At 35.1% G+C, this 20280-nt stretch overlaps 1 protein-coding gene across 1 annotated transcript in view; it reads left to right on the top strand.

Annotated features, from left to right (window-relative positions):
- The window catches only part of STX8 (syntaxin 8), a 268178-nt gene extending 256899 nt beyond the window's left edge, over positions 1 to 11279 (top strand). The window contains exon 8 of the mRNA XM_020966557.2: positions 11100 to 11279. Within this exon, the coding sequence (XP_020822216.1) occupies positions 11100 to 11167 (68 nt within the window). The 3' untranslated portion in view covers positions 11168 to 11279. The remainder of the gene's footprint in view (positions 1 to 11099) is intronic.
- The last annotated feature ends 9001 nt before the right edge of the window (positions 11280 to 20280 follow it).

Here is a 20280-nt window from a genome sequence, read left to right on the forward strand (position 1 = left end):
AATAAGAGAACCACCTAACAAATTTTAGCATTAGCAGTACCTGATTTACCTAATCCACTCCCCTTATTTCACAGATGAAGAAGAAAAATGACTTTTCCATCTAGTAAAGCAAGATTCGGTTTCCATTCCAGTGTCACAGAGCTTAGTGAGAAGAGTGTTGGATTTAGAATTGGGCAACACTTAGGTGTAAATCTCACCTCTAATAATAGTTATTTGATATGCGTAAATCACTTCACTTCTCTAAGCTTTAGTTTCCTCATCTTTAAAATAGAGATAATCATACTATTTAACTCAGAGGGTTGTTGTGAGGACCAAATGAGGTAATGTATGGGAAACACTTTACAAACTTAAAAGCACAAACAAGAAAAGAACAGTGTTATTTTCAGGAGAAAAGTCTTCCAGATAATTTTTCCAACAGACTTTCCTACCATGTCCAATATTTATGAAACACTTTCTTTGTGCAAGATACTATGCTAGCATTATAAACTGTACCTGTCCTCAAGTTGGTCATAATTTAACAAGGGAAAGATAAGATACATATAGAGCTAATTATGGTACACATATATAGGGGATATCAAACCTTGGGACGAAAGATTCTTTTCTTCCTTCATTCCTTCTGTAGACACGGGAAAGAGGGGCTAACACAGGTATTACCTGTCAACTAACCAATTATTCACTTTCCTTGAATTCTCATCTGGTCTGAATAGAGGCAGCCATTCTCAGTGCCATATTACTAGTAAGCAATTTGCACGTAAAATACACATACACACACACACACACACACACACACACACACACTCCCCTCCATTCAGATAGGCAAAAAACATTGCATTTAATTTCATGTTGACAAGGTGTTGTGCTTTTTAAAAATTCTGTTTCTTTTTAGATTCTATGACTTAGACTTACAAGTATTATAGATAGAATAATATTCATCTGGTTGATAAACATATAAACTGGATTAACCACTTTTCCCCCACTCTTTTAAGCTTCAGTGTCCTAATGATGATTATGAAAGAAATTCCCTGATGTTCAGAGGGAAAATCTGCAATTTCAGATGCAGTTATGCTAGTGAGTACTGGTATGTTGAATGGAGTGCTTAAGGTACTGCAATTATAAGGAAAGGCCTTGGTGTGGGTATAGGGATGCTCAAGGTAAGTGCATTGAGTGGTTTGAACTGAAACCAATATTAATGAGAATTAATTTTCCTATATTTGTATTTCCTCCCCAAATAGATTTAAGCCTTGAAGGGCAGAACCACATGCTTATTTATGTCTTTGCTGATTTGTATTCTCCATAATACCTGGCACTGTAGTACATGAAACAGATGTTCAATAAATAGTAATTTTGAGTGTTTGATAACTGATCATTCAATTTCAAAGTTATATAATAATCCACGTAATTCATTTTCTGTATCACTGTGAGGATTACAAAGCATTTAAGACGTTATGAAATGTAAAATCTCACTTTTGCTAAAGGATAGATGATCCTGCTCATGTTTAAGGCTTATTTTGAAGGGGGAAAGAAGTTCTCTCTTCACCATTAAGGCTTTCACATTTTTTCCCAGAAAGATAACTCCTTGAGAAGCAATTTCTTTAACTTTGATATTTTGAAGGATTTTATTCTCCCTTCCTTTAGGAAATACTATATGTATATGACAATAATCTCAACTTTATGACTTGGAGATTTTTGAGCCCATGTGAACTCATCATTTTTCTCATTTGGACACTAATGGATAGAAACCATTGGCAATGCTTTTAGTGTTTAAAAAAAAAAGAATTGGATTGTGCTCGTGGAAAGAACCTTTGCCCATCAAAGAAAAGTTACAAGATCTGATATCTCTATGATCACATACCAAGAAAAACTAGTTTCTTGGAATTAGATTATTTCAGATTGGCTCAAATGAAACTCAGTACATCCCCTAATCATTTTGAGCTTTGCCTCATTTTTGTAAATTGCTGATGTAAAGTTATTTTCTTAGTTACAGTTCAAACAATGTCAATTTATTGAAACCTGCTGAAATATCCTTTATCAGAGGATTTGCATTTGCTGCTGATATTCCTCTTAAAGTCAAAATGATGTTTATCTTTACTCTAAAGATCTAACTTTTTATTTCTGGACAGTAACATAATTTATAGCCATGTAGCAACTAGTTTAGCAACACAAAATATGTTGCTAAATATCATGAATGTGAACATATGTATGTGTATATATGTACTTATGTGTATGTATATAATACACATGACATTTATGTATACACATACATGCATATATATATGTACGTACACAATGATTCAATAGTAAGAGGAATTTTTAGTTTTTGTGGACATATACATATCACAGATTCATATGACTTAATTCCATCCTGTTATTTTTTCCATTATTCTGTGACCTTGTTAAAGCATTTCTAAGTTTGTAGCTCTCTGTAGTTCAAAGAGCCTTTAAAGTCTTTAAACTTTAAAGTCAAAAGACCTGGGTTCAGATGCTGGACTTTTGTATTACTTACCAGCCATATGACCTTGGGCAAGATAGTTAAGATCTAAGTTTCTTCATCTGTAAATGGAAATAATTAATATTTGTAAGTTTACTGCTATCTTTAGTAGGTTATATTATCTTTTGGAGGACCAGTATGAACTAGGGCAAGATGTATTGGAGAAAAGGAACATGTTCTCATGGGACTAGATTCAACATAAGAGACACCAATGAGGAGAAGGCAATGTGAATGAAAATTCTGGAGTATATCAATCACTTAAATCATTTTCCAGAACAGAGAGGCTGTCCTAGTTCAAAACAAATTCTTGTGGAAAGTTTAAATAACTGAGTATTTGCAAATCCTGTTTTCTTAAGTAGGGGAGATGACCTTGTATTTGTTGGTATCTTCGTTGTATTCGGCTAACAGAACCATGCCATTTCAAAATACTGATCTAAGTAGTCAGTGACTTACTCATTTACATAAAGTAGAAATCTAATAACATATAATCCCCTTAGTCAGCACTTTATATCAGTTTTAAGAATGTTTAGCCTGCTCTCAGAATGCTCTTTTGGGAATAATTTTGCAATAAATTATTTGAGATTGGCTAGCATCAAAACATTTTCTACTAGAAACATTTCAATTTGCAGTTGCTCTTTTATGTGAGCTTGTCACTTTAAGAAAAAAATTGTATGATATAAAAAAACTCTGCCTCACATAGTTATATAAAACATATAAATTTAATAAGTCTATTCAATTAACATGTATTGAGCATCTACTGTATGTAAGGAAGGCTTCTACTAAAGGCCTATTCTAGGACCAGTTCTGACAGGTGCTACCAAGCTAGAAAGTGGTTTGAGTCTAGGCCCCAGAATGACCTTGGAAGACTTTTGTTCAGAGATAGAGACATTTGGAGAGACTCATAACCAGACTGACTTTAGCATAATTAACTTTTTGGCCCTGGCAATTCTTAAAAGTCCATACAGTAAGTTACAGTGGGGTTGTATCCTGCAAACCAATTTAATTACAGATCCTTGAAGTATTAAAATATGTGTGAGATACTCTGGACATATAACTGTTAAAAAAAAAACAAAATATAATCCTTCCATCAAGAACTTTTTAATATTACAGGTTGGGGAGATTGTATAGAGAGAAAAGATAGGGCACACACTCAAATATTATATAAGGCAGAATGTGCCAGAACTAAAGGAGGAATACTTTAAGTAATATAAAGAAGAAGAGATTGGTTGGGAGACCAAGGAAGGCTTCATAAAGGATATGGCATCTGAGCTAAAACTTGAAGGAAGAGAAAGATTTCATCAGGCAGAGGCTTGGAAGAAGTAAGGTCCATACATGAGGAACAGCCTGCAACAAACATATAGGTAGGGGAGATCAGAGGCCTGAGTAAAAGACAAATGCAAGTATAGAGTATATGAAAGGGAAAATTGGAAAAGAAGGTCTGAGTCAGAGCCTAAAATTATAGGCTGAGTAGCTATTTTAACCTGTGAGTATTAGAAAGGTTTTTGAGTAGAGTTTTTATCATCTGACCCATGTATCTTCAATTTGTGTACGCAGTGAATGAAGGCAGGAAACTGAAGGGTGAACTGGATCCAGAAAAGCCAGTTAGTGGGTTGGACTGTTACTTTAGGTAAGAAATAATAAGGGTCTGGAAGGGTGGTGATAGTGAAAAGGAGAGAATAAATGTGATGAATATTTTGGAGGTACGAGGGACAGGTTTCAGAATCATAGATTCAGGCCTGGGTGGACACTTAAAAGTCATCTAGTCCAATTCCATCATTTTACAGGTGAGAAGGTGAGGCCTAGAGAGGCTAAATGATTTGCCTGTGGTAGTAAGTGGCAAAACTGCAAGTTCAGCCCAGGTCCTCTGACTCGCGAGCACACAAGACCAGCAAGCACACTTTCCATTATACCGTATAGTCTCTTTAATGGCAACTGATTTGATAGAGGAGATGAGAGAAAGGGCAGAATCAAAGATGACTCCAAGGTTTCAAGCCTGAGTATTGCCATCAGAAGAAAAATAGATGATGAGTTCAGTTTGGACACATTGAATTTGAGGTGCTGGTCAGACTTCCAGATAGAGCTATTTAGTATTTAAGGATGAGAAATTAGAGGTTAAGTGAAAGATTTAGGAGTCATTGGGATAGAGATGATATTTGAGGTCTTGGTGGTAGTTCAGAGAGAAAAGAGGCCTGTGGATAAAAATTTGGGAGACACCTATTGGTAAGGGGCAGAATAAGAAGTTAAATAAATACAGTTACCTGCGTTGAAGTTATAGTTATGTTGAATAGAATCTTCTTTTGGTTCAGATTGTACTTTGTTGGTCACTAATACCCTCTTCTCAAACTTACTAACACCTACTGGCTCCTAGTGTTAATCCTCATTCTCTTTGATCTCTCTACAAAACTTGATGCTGTCGATTACCCACACACCCCCTCATCCCTTTCTTGAATCTTTTTCATCTCTGAGCGTCTTTAAAACTATATAATCATGGTTCCCCTTCCCCTTTGCCAATCCTTTTCTTTTTCATTTGATAACTCTTTTTCATCTTCCCTCAAGCTGCTTTAAGAACAATTTGGATATCCCAATATTATGTCAGATTCCTTATATCTTAGTATGCAGACTGTTTGTATTCTCTGCCAAGAGCAGTTCACCTTCCAGATTCCCCTATTTTTGTTAGTGGTATCATAATTCTTCCAAACCAAGGCTTAACACCATGAAAGCATCTCTGAGTGATCTCTTTCCCCTGTCCCATAACCAATCAGCCACCAAGTTCTTCCTACATATAACCTAGTATAATGGTTTAAATATACTGAGTAGGTACTCAATCAGTGTCTGATGGATTCTGTCTTTTATATATAATCCCACTGCCAGCACTTGATTTCATTCTGCCCTTTCTTACTTCATGGCTGGACTATTGAAGTAACAATTTTAGACTTTTGAGCTTTATATTTTTTTTTATTATAAACTTGAGTCATTAACAAAAACAAACAAAATACGAAATAAATAAAGACATATATAAAACCATGAATTCCAAACCATTTTTAAAAGAAATATATGTGTATTTAAACAAAAATAATTTTGTTTATGCAATCCATATCATGATGCTTTTCATCTGTGAACTTATAGTATATTGTTGCCATTTTAAAGCTACATTCCCAGTTAGTGTATGTATTCTACTTTATTTGCTCTACACTACTTTATATGTCTTTATTATTATTATCATGGTAGCCTTTTGATAGGTCCCCCTGCCATGTCCTCACTACAGTTCATCCTGCATGTTACCACAAGACTAATTTTCCTAAAACATTGTTTACCATTTCTACCTAGTTGTAGGGTTTTTTCAAGGCTCAAATGAAACTATGTATGTAAAAGGCTTTGCAAACCCTAAAATACTATATAAAAAATCAGTGATGATGATGATGATGATGATGATGATGATGATGATGGCATGTGCTTGTTCAGAAATGTTCAGTGGTTCCCCTTTGCCTATAAGACAGATATTCAAAGTATTTCACACTTAGGCTGTATTCTTGAAAATCTCATATAATGAAGGTGGACATGGTGGACAAGCCTGTATGTCAGTGAGTATAATACAAACTAGAATGTGCTAAGACTAGAGGAAGTTATCTAGACAAAGTGCTTTAAGTAATAAAAGAGGTCAGGAAAGGCTTAATTAAGAACATAGTACCTTAGCTGGGTGTGATGGTTCTTTCCATTTACAGTGTTGTAGTCATAGTGTATATTATTTTCCTCTCTCTGTTCACTTCAGTTTTCATTAGTTCATGAAAGTCTTTCTATACTCTTGCCTATACATCATTTTTTGTTATTTCTTTTTTAGCACAGTAATATTCTATTTGTATTCATATTTAGCAGTTTTATGAACAATGAGCACCACTTTGTTTCTACTCGTTTATTATGACAAAAAGTGCTGATATAAACATTTTGTTGTTTATGGAACCTCTCTTTGTGTCAGTGATTTACTTGAGTCATATGCCTGGCAGTAGAATCTCTGGGCCAAAAAGTACGGCCGTTTTAGCCACCTTATTCACATAATTCCAAATTGCTTTTTTAGAATGGTTTTTACTAATTCATAATTCTACCAGCAATGTGTTATTACACCAATGTCCGTCCCTTCTAACATTAACTATTTCTTATCATTTCCAGTTTTCTGGAGGTGAATGAAGCAAAACCTCAGGGTTGTTTTGATTTGTATTTCTGTTATTTGTGATTTAGCATATTCTTTTCATAAAATGATTATTAATAGTTTGAACTTTGTTTTAGAGTTGTTTGTTTATGTTTTTTGACTACTTGTCAATTTGGTATTATATATATTTCTCTCAGTTATTATGTTAGATATTCTATATATCAAGTCCTCATCAGAAATATTTGATACAAAGATTTTTTTCCCCATCTTAACAAATTTAGTCTTATGCTAGATGTGTTAACTTTTTACAAAAGCTTTTCAATTTTAGACAAATTTTCTATATTATCTTTTGTAATGGCCTGATTATTGGGTTACATTATTCCTGAATCTCTCTCATCTACTCTGTTCTGTTGAATAACTATTCCTTTTTAATGAGTTGACTTATTTTTTATAGTTTTATTTTATTTATTAATTTTTAAAATAGACTTTTAAATTGTTTTTAGTTCTAAATTTAATTCTAACTTCCTCCCTGTTCTCCACTAGATAAGAAAGCAAGAAAAACAAAACATATTACAAATATGTATGGTAATGCAAAACAAATGTACATATTAGACATATTCTCCAAAAAAAAAGTAAGAAAAAGGGGCAGGTAGGTGGTGCAGTGGATAGAGTACCGGCCCTGGAGTCAGGAGGACCTGAGTTCAAATGTGGCCTCAGATACATAACACTCACTAGCTATGTGACTCTGGGCAAGTCATTTAACCCCAACTGCCTCACAAAAACAAAATAAAACAAAAAAAAGGTAGAAAAAGAAAGAGAGAAAAGTATGCTTCAGTCTACACTTTGAGTCCATTAGTTCTCTATCTGGAGGTGGCTAGCATCATGAATCCTTTGAAATTGTAGTTGACCATTGTGTTGATCAGATTTACTAAGTCTTTCAAGGTTAATTATCTTTATTACTGTTACTGTATAGATTATTCACCTGGTTCTACTCACTTTGCATGAGTTCATACACGTCTTCCCAGGTTTTTCTGAAACTATCCTCTTTATCATTTTAAAAAATATTTTATTTTTTCCATTACATATAAAAACACTTTTTAACATTCATTTTTTAAAATGTTGAGTTCCAACTTCAAAAAACATTTGTCATTTTCCTTTTCTGTCATATTAGCCAATCTGGTAGTTTTGAGATTGCACCTCAGAATTGTTTTAATTTGCATTTCTCTAATCTGTAGTGATTTGGAACATTTTTTCATATGACTGTAGATAGCTTTGATTTCTTAATCTGAAAACTAAATGACTCTAATTCTTATAAATTTGACTCCATTCTCTGTGTATTTGAAAAATGAGGGCTTGCAGCAAAAAAATTTTTAGTTATGATTATTGTATATTTTCCTCCACCCTGTTTTCCCATTTAATCTTTCTCTTTCTCTTGCCTTTCACCCTGTCCATCCTCAAAAGTGTTTTGCTTCTAACCACCGCCTCCCCCAATGTGCCCTTCCTTTTATTAGCCCCACCCTTTTTTCTTCTTCTCCCCTCCTACTTCCTTGTAGGATAAGATAGATTTCTTTACTCAGTATGAATGTTATTCTGAGTATGTTATTCCCTCTGAGCCAATTCTGATGAGAATAAGATTCAAGCATTGTCTGTCACCCCCATCTTCACTGTAAAAGTTCTTTCATGCCTTTTTATGTGAGATAATTTTCCCCATTCTACTTCTCTCTTTCCCCTTCTCCTAGTGCATCCCTCTTTCTCATCCCTTATTTTTTTTAGATATCATCCCATCATAGTCAATTCACATTCATGCTTTCTGTCTTTGTGTCCTTCAGACTGCTCTAATAATGAGAAAGTTCCTAGGAGTTACAAGTATCATCTTCCCATGTAGGAATGTAAACAGTAACTTTATTGAATCCCTTATGATTTCACTTCCCTGTTTACCTTTTCATGCTTCTCTTGAGTCATCTGTTTGAAAGTCAGATCTTCTGTTCAACTCTGGTCCTTTCATCAGGAATCCTTGAAAGTCCTCTGTTTCATTAATTGTCTATTTTTTCCAATGAAGGATTGTTCTTGCTTTAGCTGGTAAGTGATTCTTGGCTGTAGTCTTAGCTCTTTTGCCCTCCACAATATCTCATTCCAAACCCTCTGATCCTTTAATGAAGAAGCTGTTAAATCTCATGTTATCTCTGTGGCTCCACAATATTTGAATTGTTTCTTTCTGGTGGCTTGCAGTATGTTCTTCTTGGTCTTGGAGCTCTGGAATTAGGCTCTAATATTTCTATGAGTTTTCATTTGGGATCAGTTTTAGGAGGTGATTGGTGGATTCTTTCAATTTATTTTATACCCTCTGGTTCTAGAATATCAGGGCAGTTTTCCTTGATAATTTTTTGAAAGATGATGTCTAGACTCTTTTTTTGATCGTGGCTTTCAGATAGTCCAGTAATTCTTAAATTATCTCCTCTGGATCTGTTTTCCAGGTCAGTTATTTTTTCAGTGAGATATTGCACATTTTCTTCTGTTCATTCATTCTCTGGATGTTGTTTTGTTTGTTCATATCTCATGGATTGAGGATTTATTTTAATGTTGTTTGGAGTGGAATTTGGGAGAGCCCAGTCAAGTCTCTGCCTTGCCTCTACCCCCCATCATTTATTATAAATAATATTTTATCACATTCATATGGCAAATTTACTTAGCCATTCCCCAACTGATGGGTATCTTCTTAGTTTTCTGTTCTTTCCCACCACTGAATGAACTACTATAAATACTTTTGTACATGTGGTCTATTTTCCTCTTTCTTTGACCTTCCTGGGATATAACCCTGGTGTGGTGGTATAGGGTCAGAGGGTGTGCAGTTTAATAGCCTCTTAGGCATGGTTCCAAATTGCTTTCCAGAATGGTTGGATTAGTTCACAGCTCCACCAATAGTACATTAGTATGCCTTTTTTCCCACATGCCCCCCACATGTCATTTTTCTTTTTTGTTACCTTAGCCAAGCTGATGGATATGAAGTGTTGATCTGTTTTTTAAACCAGTATGGTTTTGATGATTGGTGCCTTATAGTAGTACATTAGTCCTAAAGTTTAAGTTCTTGAAGTGCTAATTCCCCTTCATTCCAACATTTTTTTTCATTAATTCTTTTAATATTCTAGATTTTTTATTCCTTTAAATGAATTTTATCATTATTTTATCTAGCTCTGTAAAATGTAATTTTGGTAGTTTCATTAATTCTAGCATTAAAACCATAAATTAACTTTGATTTATTGTCATTTTATCACATTGGCATAGTTCAGCCATGAGAGCTAAGTATTACTCCAGCTATTTAAGTTGCCATTTATTTCTTTAAGAAACATTTTATAACTGAATCTATACAAGTATTGAATGTGTTTGGATAGATTGATTCTCAAATATTTTATACACTTTTTAGTAATTTTGGATTGGATTTACTTTTTGGATTTTGAAATGCTGTTGATTTGATGGGTTAATTTTGTAGCCCACAACTTGGACCATACTATTAATTGTCCTGATTAGTCTCTTTACTGATTTCCTTGGATTTTCTAAGTAAACCCTCGTGTTGTGAGTAAATAAGGATAGTTATGTCTTCTCTTTATCTGTCTTTACACTTCAAATTTTTTCCCTTTTTTCATTGCTTAACATTTCTAGAACTATATTAAGTAATAATGGGAAGAGTATCCCTCTTTCCATTGCTGCTGTATTTATTGGGAAAGCTTCTAATGTATCACCATTGCACATGGTACTTATGTTTTGTTTTAATTAGATACTTTTTATTATGTTAAAAATTATTTTTAAACATTTTGAACTGATATTCATTTATTGATATTGATCTTAGGGATAGGACTATGTTTGTGTAATAAAAGGAGAAAAGCCATTTGGGGAAGGCACTTTATAGCACAATGCCTAATTTTCCCCAGGAGCAGAGACCTTTATGAAATTAAGAATATCGACAATTGTGCCAATTGTGTCCCAGTTAATTTTGTAAAAGGCAGCAATGTTGCGTTAATGGAGAAGATGAACACTGACGGGAGGAGGAACTCAGGCCCTGGAATGAGTGGCCAGAATCCTTTGGCATTTCCTGAGCTATCCCATGTAACACATTCTGACCTCATCATCTATGGTGGACCAGAGACGTGATACTCTGGTCTGTGCAGATTCAGGCTCCAACAGTAGTAGCGCCCACAGTGCTTCTCTTAATACTTCTTGCTTTCTTGTCCTCATAGAAGCAGTTGTAATTGTTCTACATCTGGAACATAATTCATCACTTTTTTTGAGAGACAGTGAGGGGTATACTTCCATTTTACTGGTCACATGACCAGAAAATTCTATCTTGACATTTTCAAGAATGCTTAGGCATTGCTACCTTTTTCTTCAGAAAAGGCTTGCTAGAATGTGTTTTCTTTTGGAAACATCATTTCAACAAAATTAAAGAAGTAATTTATACTTTTTTTTTTCCAGGAATGATGGTGGTGATTGTATTGCTGCTCATTGCAATTGTGGTAGTTGCAGTCTGGCCAACCAGCTAACATGAGTTGAGAAACCATTGCAGATGGACCCTCTCAATGATGGAACCAAATCCCAGAACTGCCTTTGGAATATGAAGCAATGCTGTAAATAAATGGAACAATATTACACTGATGCTATGGTCTTCTAATCATCATTGGTTCTAACCAAACTTATGTGAGCTACCCAGATTGAAGAGGTGACAATTCCCAGTAGCTTCATTGTGAATAATGTACATATAGTCTTACTTTCACTTAGAAATCAACATAAAAGGAGCAGATTTCTCAGTATGTACATTTGTGACACTACTAGTGAACCAATATGGGGCAACACGTAAGTATGAAGTAGTGTATATAGGCTAAATACATAAGTGTTACAAGAATTTACAATTGGGGGAAATGTTATCTAGGGCTAGAGTTATTCTAGAAATGCATCATGAAGGAGGTAGATATTGAATTGGATCTTGAAGGAATGGCAATATTTGAATTGTGAGAAGATAAGGAGGGTTATTCTAAGTAGGAGAAATAGAATGATATAGTGGATTTGGAGGACTTGAGTTAAAATCCTGGCTCAGATCACTTTTCTCATCTCAAAAATGAGAGTTAAACTAGATGATCTCTAAGGATCCCTGTAGCTCCAAATTTTATGATCCTCTAAACAGCATGAACAAACAGCTATAGGAGTGAATGAGCATATGAGGATAAGGACAGACACATATTAAAAAGACCAGCCTAATTGACAAGAAAGGTTCTTGTTGCATGAAATAAATAATGATTGAACAAGTTAGTGAAAAGCATTTACTAAGTAATTGCATACTCTGTGCCAAAATCCATACTGATAATTGGAAATAGGAATAGTAAAAATCATACAGTTTTGGCTTTCAGTGTGATCACATTTGAATTGGGGAAAACAGCACATGTAGGAAGGTGTAACTCTATGACAGATGGAAAGGACTATTGTTCCTTAGGGTCTGTTGGCAGAAAAAAAAAATAGCAATGCCCCTGGGCTGGAGTAGGGGCAGGACAGATAGTAAAGTGTGGTGGTGACTCTGAGCTTATCATAGTATGAATGGCCATGACCTTTATCTCAGGGTCCCTGATGATTCTCCACAAAGGGGGAAGAGATTCTCTTATTGTTGAGGAGTTTTTCCTTGCAAGAGGTCCAAGTCTGCTTTTCTGTAACTTCAACCCATTGTTTTGTCCTTTGCAAGTTAAGCAGAACAAGTCCCACTGCTACATCATGGCCCTTCAGAGACTTGAAAGCAGCTCTTGTGCTTACACTAAATCTTCCCTTCAGACTCACCAAAGCCAATTCTTTGAACTGGTCCTCATTAGGCATAGTTTTGAGTCCTCCCTCATCATCATCATCACCTTTCTTAGGGCATCCTGTTGTTTGTTAATAGTTTGTTAATATTTCTTAGATCTTATTCATGTAGGTGCTTCTAGGAAGCAACCTTAAAAGTCATCAAATCCAGCCTTGTTATTTTATAGATGAGGAAACTGAAGCCCAGAGAGTTTAAGGCTTAAAATCATTTTGCTAGGGAGTGTCTAAAGCAGGATTTGAACCTAGGTATTCCTGACTCTGAGTCCAGTGCTCTATCTACTATGCCATGCCACCTTTCCCTCTGATGATGCTTCCTTCACTGTCGGTATTTTGTAAAATGTGGTACCCACATTGGAACATGATACTTCACATGTGATCTACCAGGGAAGATCCTGGTAGGTCTGTAACAAGGGGTGGGGTGGGGCTTATTTTAGACACTGTGCTCAAGTCACCTGGCCCAGATGCACTATGTCTTTGGCTACTAAAAGAACTGGAGAATATATTGCTGAGCCATTATTAGTGACATCTGAAAGGCTGTAGAGAACTGGAGAGGTACTACAAGACTGAAAAAAAAGACATGTTCCCATTTTTAGAAAAAGGAAGAGAAAAAAAATCTGTAAGTTATAGGCCAATGAGTTTGCTTTTATTCCTAGCAAAATTTTAGAATATACCATTAAAAGAACATCTAGGAAAGGAAGGGAGTGATTACAAAGACCCAGCATAGTTTCCTTCAGAACTTGTCATGCCAGACATGGTATCATGTCACCTTGGAAGGGGATCTGTGGTTGAGGACTTTGGGGATCTTTGTTTAGCCTTGTACTAGTTTACATTTTAATCAGTGACTTGAATAAAGGCATAGATGGCATGTTTATCATATTAGCAGAAGATACAAAGCAGAGTGACAGGGCGAAAAAGATTTTGACAGGCAAGAACTCTGGGCTGAATCTAATAAGGTGAAATTTAACAAGGATAAATGTAAAAAGTAAATACTTTTTAATTCTAAATTTTGTGAAACTTACACCACTCTTCTTGATGTTTTTTACCTTTTACTTTTTATTTCTTAGACCTGAGTGAAAAGATCAGCTTCACACATAAGATACAGGTGGGTCTACAAAGCAGTACATCTTAAAAAAAACCTTGCGTTTTTCATGGACTTCACACTCAAGATGGTTAACATTGTGATTGGGTAGCCAAGAAAGTTAGTGCAATCTTAAGTCGCATTAACAAGGGGCTAGTGTCCAACACTATTCCCACTGTATTCTGCTTCAGTTAAAGCACATATGGTGTACTGTCTTTATTTGTAGGCACTACATTTTAAGGATTTTGATAAGCTGGAGAGCATACAGAGGAGGCAATCAGAAAAGTAAAGGGTCTTGAGATAACAGTGATAATAATGTCATCATTAATAATAATAATAATAATAATACTCAGCATTTATTTGGGAGGTAGTAAGTGCCTCTTCTGTGGAGATCTATAAGCTAAGGCTTCAGGCACAACTTGGTCTCTATGGCTTTCGAAGTTGCTTCCACCAAGGAGATTTTGTGACTGATGCTATTAACTTGGCTAGAAGAAACTTGCTCATTTGTGACCTTTGAGCAATTTTAGCAGAATGAGGGAGATAAAGGGGAAATCCTAGGGAATTAAGGAGAGAGTAATTGGTGTAGAAATGGAGGTTGGCAGTATAAGTTCCTCTTCCATAAGTTGTTAAAACTGGAAGAGATCTTAAAAGTCATTCTAATGTAATCCACTCATTTACAGAAGAGGAAATTGAGGTAAAAGAGATGAAGAGACTTGTCCAAGGTCTCACAGTGCCAGATCCAAGCCCTATGGGGGATACATAGGAGAACACTGACAAACATCGCACAGAATAAAAAGGCATAGATGAGTAGTGCTGAGTATCATTAGAGGGTAGATCCACATCAGTGAGATAGATCACAGCTCTTTTAAAATACTGAGGCACAGAAATAGTAATAGCTAACATTTTTAGAGGATTTTAAGGTTTGCAAAGTACAGCACACCATATCTCATTTGTCTTTCAGTAACCCTGAGAAATAAACACGATTATCTTACCACAGTTTAGCAGATTTAAAAACTGAGACTCAGAGGAGTTAAATGATTTATCCCATAGTCTCACAACTGGTAAGTACAAGAATTCGTATTTGAACTTAGCCCTCAACTCACTCCAAGTCCAGCTCTCATCCAGTGTTAGATACACCAGGCTTTCTCTATTACTGTCATCTGAAGACAAAGGGAAATAAGCCAGAGGGAGGCCACAACATAAAATGTATGTATAAGAATTTTCTATATGATTGATTGATTATACATTGTAGTTTATCCTGTGACATTTTTTCTTAGCACATACAGTATCATTTACAGTAATTACTTATTGGACAAATAAAAATCTGTACATCCATGAATGCCTTTTAGTTTTTTCCAAGTGACTGTGATGTGAAATGAATTTGTTTAAATTACAGTCAACTCTCAACTATCTACTTTGGATTTACTGGGAATCCATTAAGGATCTGTTTGACTTTCTAATCTCCCCTTGACTTTCTCAGTGTGTAGTCCCAGCAGCATCATGGAGTGTTCTTGTACTACAGCCAGCCTTCAGTGCTGGCTTAGTCATAACAGAAAAAAAAGGTGAGTGGGGGTGGGGAGGAGTTCAAACACGGAGACAATCTACACATGACAAGATCTAGTCTTTTGAATAAACTATTATAAAGAATACTTGACTGCCCGTAATAGCTATATAACCTGGGGGAAAATAACTTCCCCTGTCTGATTTTTAGCTTGTTCCTCCATAAAGTGAGAATTTGGATTAGAGGACCTTTAAGATCTCTTCTAGTTCTGACATTCCATGGTGCTGTGATTCCCCTTTCCCCCAAAGAAAGGTTTGAAAAGACACAAACACCAAGGGAAAGATGATAGCAGTACCAAGGTTTCTGTGCCTTGGGTTTAAAGGTGATATTGGGAGCAAGGGGAGTGGGAGGTATAAAGAGGAAGAAGATATTGTGAAACTTCTTAGCTCCCCTTCATTTGGGTCTTAGAAAAAAAAAAACCAACCTCATTTTCCCCAGTTACATGTAAAAACACTTTTTAACATTTTTTAAAATGTTTTGAGTTCCAAATTCTATCCTACCCTCCCTCACCAACCCCTCCTGGGGCAGTACGCAATTTTATATAGATTATATATGACCAAATCATGTAAAATGTATGTCCCTATCAGTCATTTTGTAGGAGAAAATGAGAGAGACAGAGAGAGAAGAAAGAAACAAACAAAGAAAAATAGTATGCCTCAGTCCTCATTCAGACTCCATCAGTTCTTTCTTTCTCTGGATGTGGATAGCATCTTTCATCATGAGTTCTTTGAAATTGTCTTTGATCATTGTATTGCTGAGAATAGCTAAGTCATTTACAATTCATCATAAAACATTGCTGTTACCGTGTATGATGTTCTCCTGGTTCAACTCACTTTACTCTGCATCAGTTCATGTAAGTCTTTCCAGGCTTTTCTTGAGAGCATCCTGCTTGTCATTTCTTATAGCACAATAATATTCCATCAAAATCATATATCACAACTTGTTCAGCCATTCCCCAATTGATGGGTATCCCCACAATTTTCAATTCTTAGCCACCACAAAAATAGCTGTTATAACTATTTTCGTACAAATAGGTCTTTTCCCCTTTATTTATTTTTTATCTCTTTGGGATACAGACCTTGTACTGGTATTGCTGGACCAAAGGGTATGCACAGTTCTATAGCACTGTGGTCATAGATCCAAATTCTTCTCCAGTATGGTTGGATCAGTTCATAACTCCACCCACAGTGCCAATTTTTTTGGCCAAATTAGTGTTCAATTTAGTGTCCCAATTTTACCACATCCCCTCTTGGTTTTAGAGAGATATTACTTATCATTTTAAGGAAAACATCATTTGTTCCTATGCTTTCTGATATTTTTAACAGTAATAGGTATTGTATATTGTCAAAGGCTTATTCTGTATCTAATGAGATAATCATATGATTTCTGTGGGTATTGTTATTGTTAAGGTCAATTATGCTGATAGTTTCCCCAATATTGAACCAGCCCTGCGTTCTTGGTATAAATCCTACCTGGTCATAGTGTATGATCCTTGTTATATATTGCTGTACTCCTTGCTAGTATTTTATTTGAAATTTTTGCAGCAATATTCATTTGGGAAATTGGCCTCTAGTTTTCTTTCTCTGTTTTACCTCCTACAGGTTTAGGTATCAGCACTATATTTGTGTCATAAAAGGAATTTGGTAGACTCCTTCTTTACCTGTTTTTCAAAATGGTTTATAAAGTGTTGGAATTAATTGTTCTTTAAATATTTGGTAGAATTCACTTGTGAATCCATCTGATCCTGGGGATTTTTTCTAAGGTAGCTGACTGATGGTTTGTTCAAGTTATTTTTCTAAAATAGGGTTATTTACATATTCTACTTCTGTTAATCTGAGCAACTTATATTTTTGTAAATATTCATCCATTTTACTTAGATTGTCAAGTTTATTGGTATACAGTTGAGGAAAATAGCTCCTAATAATTGCTATAATTTCATCTTTTTTGGTGGTGAATTCACCCTTTTCATTTTTGATACTAGTGATTTGTTTTCCTATTTTTTAAATCAAATTTAATCAAATCAAATGGTTTATCTTTTTTTTTCATTAAACAAGTTCCTAGTTTTATTTATTACTTCAGTTGTTTTCTTACTTTCAGTTTTATTAATTTGTCCTTTGAATTTCAGGATTTCCAATTTGGTATTTAATTGGGGATTTTAAATTTGTTCTCTTACTAGTTTTTTTAGTTGCATGTCCAATTCATTTATCCGTTATTTTATTGATGTGAACTTTTATATATATAAAAATTTCTTCTAAGTTCTAACTTTGGCTATATCTCATATATTTTGGTATGTTGTCTTATTGTTGTCATTCTCTTTAATGAAATCATTGATTATTTCTATGATTTGTTCTTTGAAGCACTCATTCTTTAGGATTAGATTATTTAGTTTACAATTAATTTTCAATCTGTGTTTCCAAGGCCCTTTATTAAATGTTATTTTTATTGCATTATGATCTGAAAAGGAGACTTTTAGTATTTCTGCTTTTCTGCATTTGGTTGTGAGGTTTTTATCCCCTAATAGATAGTCCTTTTTTGTGTAGATGTCATGTACTGCTGAGAAAAAAGTATATTCCTTTCTATTCCCTTTCAGTTTTCTCCAGAGGTCCATCATAAGTAACTTTTCTAAAATACCATTCCCCTGCTAGTATAATTTTATTGCTTATTTTCTCCTGTAACTCATTTAACTTTTCCTTTAAGAAATTGGATGCTATTGTTGGTGGAGTTGTGAACTGATCCAACCATTTTGTAGAACAATTTGGAACTGTGCCCAAAGGGCTATAAAAATGTGCATACCCTTTTTTGACCCAGCAATACCACTTCTAGGGCTATATCCCAAAGAGATCATAAAAATGGGAAAAGGACCCACATGTACAAAAATATTTATAGTAGCTCTTTCTGTGATGACAAAGAATTGGAAATTGGGGGGATGCCCATCAATTGGGGAATGGCTGAACAAGCTGTGGTATATGAATGTAATGGGATACTATTGTGCTATACGAAATGATGAGCAAGCAGACTTCAGAAAAACCTAGAAAGATTTGTATGGATTGATGCTGAGTGAAGTGAGCAGAACCAGGAGAATGTTGTACACAGTAACAGCCACATTGTACAATGACTAACTTTGATAGATTTAGCTCTTCTCAGCAATGCAAGGATCTAAGACATCTCCAAAAGTCTCATGATGGAAAATACTATCCCCATCCAGAAAAAAGAACTATGGAGTTTGAATGCAGATCAAAGTATACTATTTGCTCTTTTTTTCTCTTTTCTTTTGTTTCTTCTTTCTTGTGGTTCCTTATATTGGCTCTAATTCTTCCTTACAACATGACTAATGTGAAAATATGTTTAATAGGAATGTATATGTAGAGCCTATATCAGATTGCACGCCATCTTGAGGAAAGAGGTGGGGAGGGAGGGAAAGAAAGTTTAAAACTCAGAATCCTATTAGAGCAGCTAAATGGCACAGTGGATAGAGCACTGGCCCTGGAGTCAGGAGGACCCGAGTTCAAATGTGGTCCCAGACACATGATACTTACTAGCTGTTGTGACCCTGGGTCAAGTCACTTAACCCCAATTGCCTCAAAAAAAAAAAGCCTATTGAAGTGACTGTTGAAAATTAAAAATTAATTAAAAAATAAAAAAACAAAAAAAAAGAATTTGGATGCTATATGATTTGGTGCATATGTGTTTAGTATTGATATTGCTTCATTGTCTGTGGCACTTTTTCACAAGCTATAGTTTCCTTCCATATCTTTTTTAATTAGATCTGCTTTTGTTTTGTTTGGGATCATGATTGCTAACCCCTGCTTTTTTTGTTTCAGCTGAAGCATAATAGATTTTACTGCGTCCCATTTGTATGCCTTTCTGCTTCGTGTGTTTCTTGTAAACAATGTATTGTTGGATTCTGGTTTTAATCCACTCTCCTATCTGCTTATGTTTTATGGGTGAATTCAGCCTTTCACATTCACAATTATGATTACAAATTGTATATTACCCTCCATCTTATTTTTCCCCTATTTATCCTTTGTCTCTTCTTTAACCTTGTCCCTCCTCTAAAGTATTTTGCTTCTGACCACCACCTCCCACACTCTGCCCTCTCTTCTATGAGATTCCCCCCTCCTCATTCTTTTCCTCCTTCTCTCACCTGTAGAGTTAAGATAGATTTCCTATACCAAATTGAGTGTGTATGTTATTCCCTTTTTCAGCCAATTCTGATGAGAAAGCTTCAAGGCTTACCCGCCAGTCCTCCATCTTTCCCTCCTTTGTAAAATCTCTTTTGTACCTCTTTTATGTGAGATAATTTACCCCATTCTACCTCTTCCCTTTCCCTTTCTCCCAATACATTCCTCTTTTTCACCCCTTAATTTTTTTACATCATTCCATTAAAAATGAACTCGTATGTGGTTCCTCTGTTTATGTATGCTCCTAATTGCACTAATTGATAAAGTTCTTAGGAGTTACAAGTATCACCTTCCCATGTAGGAATGTGAATAGTTTAACCTTATTGAATCCCTTATGATTTCTCTTTGCTGTTTACCTTTTCATGCTTCTCTTGAGTCTTCTATTTGAAAGTCAGATTTTCTACTCAGCTCTGGTCTTTTCATCAGCAATGCTTGGAAGTTGTATTTAATTAAATATCCTTTTTCCCCCCGAAGGATTATTTATACTCAGTTTTGCTGGGTAGGTGATTTTTGGTTGTAATCCTAGCTCTTTTGCTCTCCAAAATATCATATTCCAAGCCCTCTGATCTTTATTATAGAAGCTGCTAAATCTTGTATAATCCTGACTGTGGCTCTGCAATATTTGAATTATTTCTTTCTAGCTACTTGCAGTATTTTCTTCATAGTCTGGGAGCTCTGAAATTAAGCTATAATATCCCTGGGAGTTTTTACTTTGGGATCTCTTTCAGGAAGTGATCAGTAGATTCTTTCAATTTCTATTTTACCCCCTGGTTCTAGGATATCAGGGCAGTTTTCTTTGATGATTTCTTGAAAAATTATGTCTAGGCTCTTTTTTTTTATCATAGTTTTCACATAGTCCAGTAATTCTTAAATTATCTCTCCTTGATCTGTTTTCCAGGTCAGTTATTTTTCCAATGAGATGTTTCACATTTTCTTCTTTTTTTCCCTTCTTTTGATTGTTTTATTGTTTCTGATGGTCTCTTGGAGTCATTA

This window comes from Phascolarctos cinereus, unplaced genomic scaffold (genome assembly GCF_003287225.1).
Source record: "Phascolarctos cinereus isolate Bilbo 61053 unplaced genomic scaffold, phaCin_HiC Scaffold_5;HRSCAF=322, whole genome shotgun sequence".
Lineage (NCBI taxonomy): Eukaryota > Metazoa > Chordata > Mammalia > Diprotodontia > Phascolarctidae > Phascolarctos > Phascolarctos cinereus.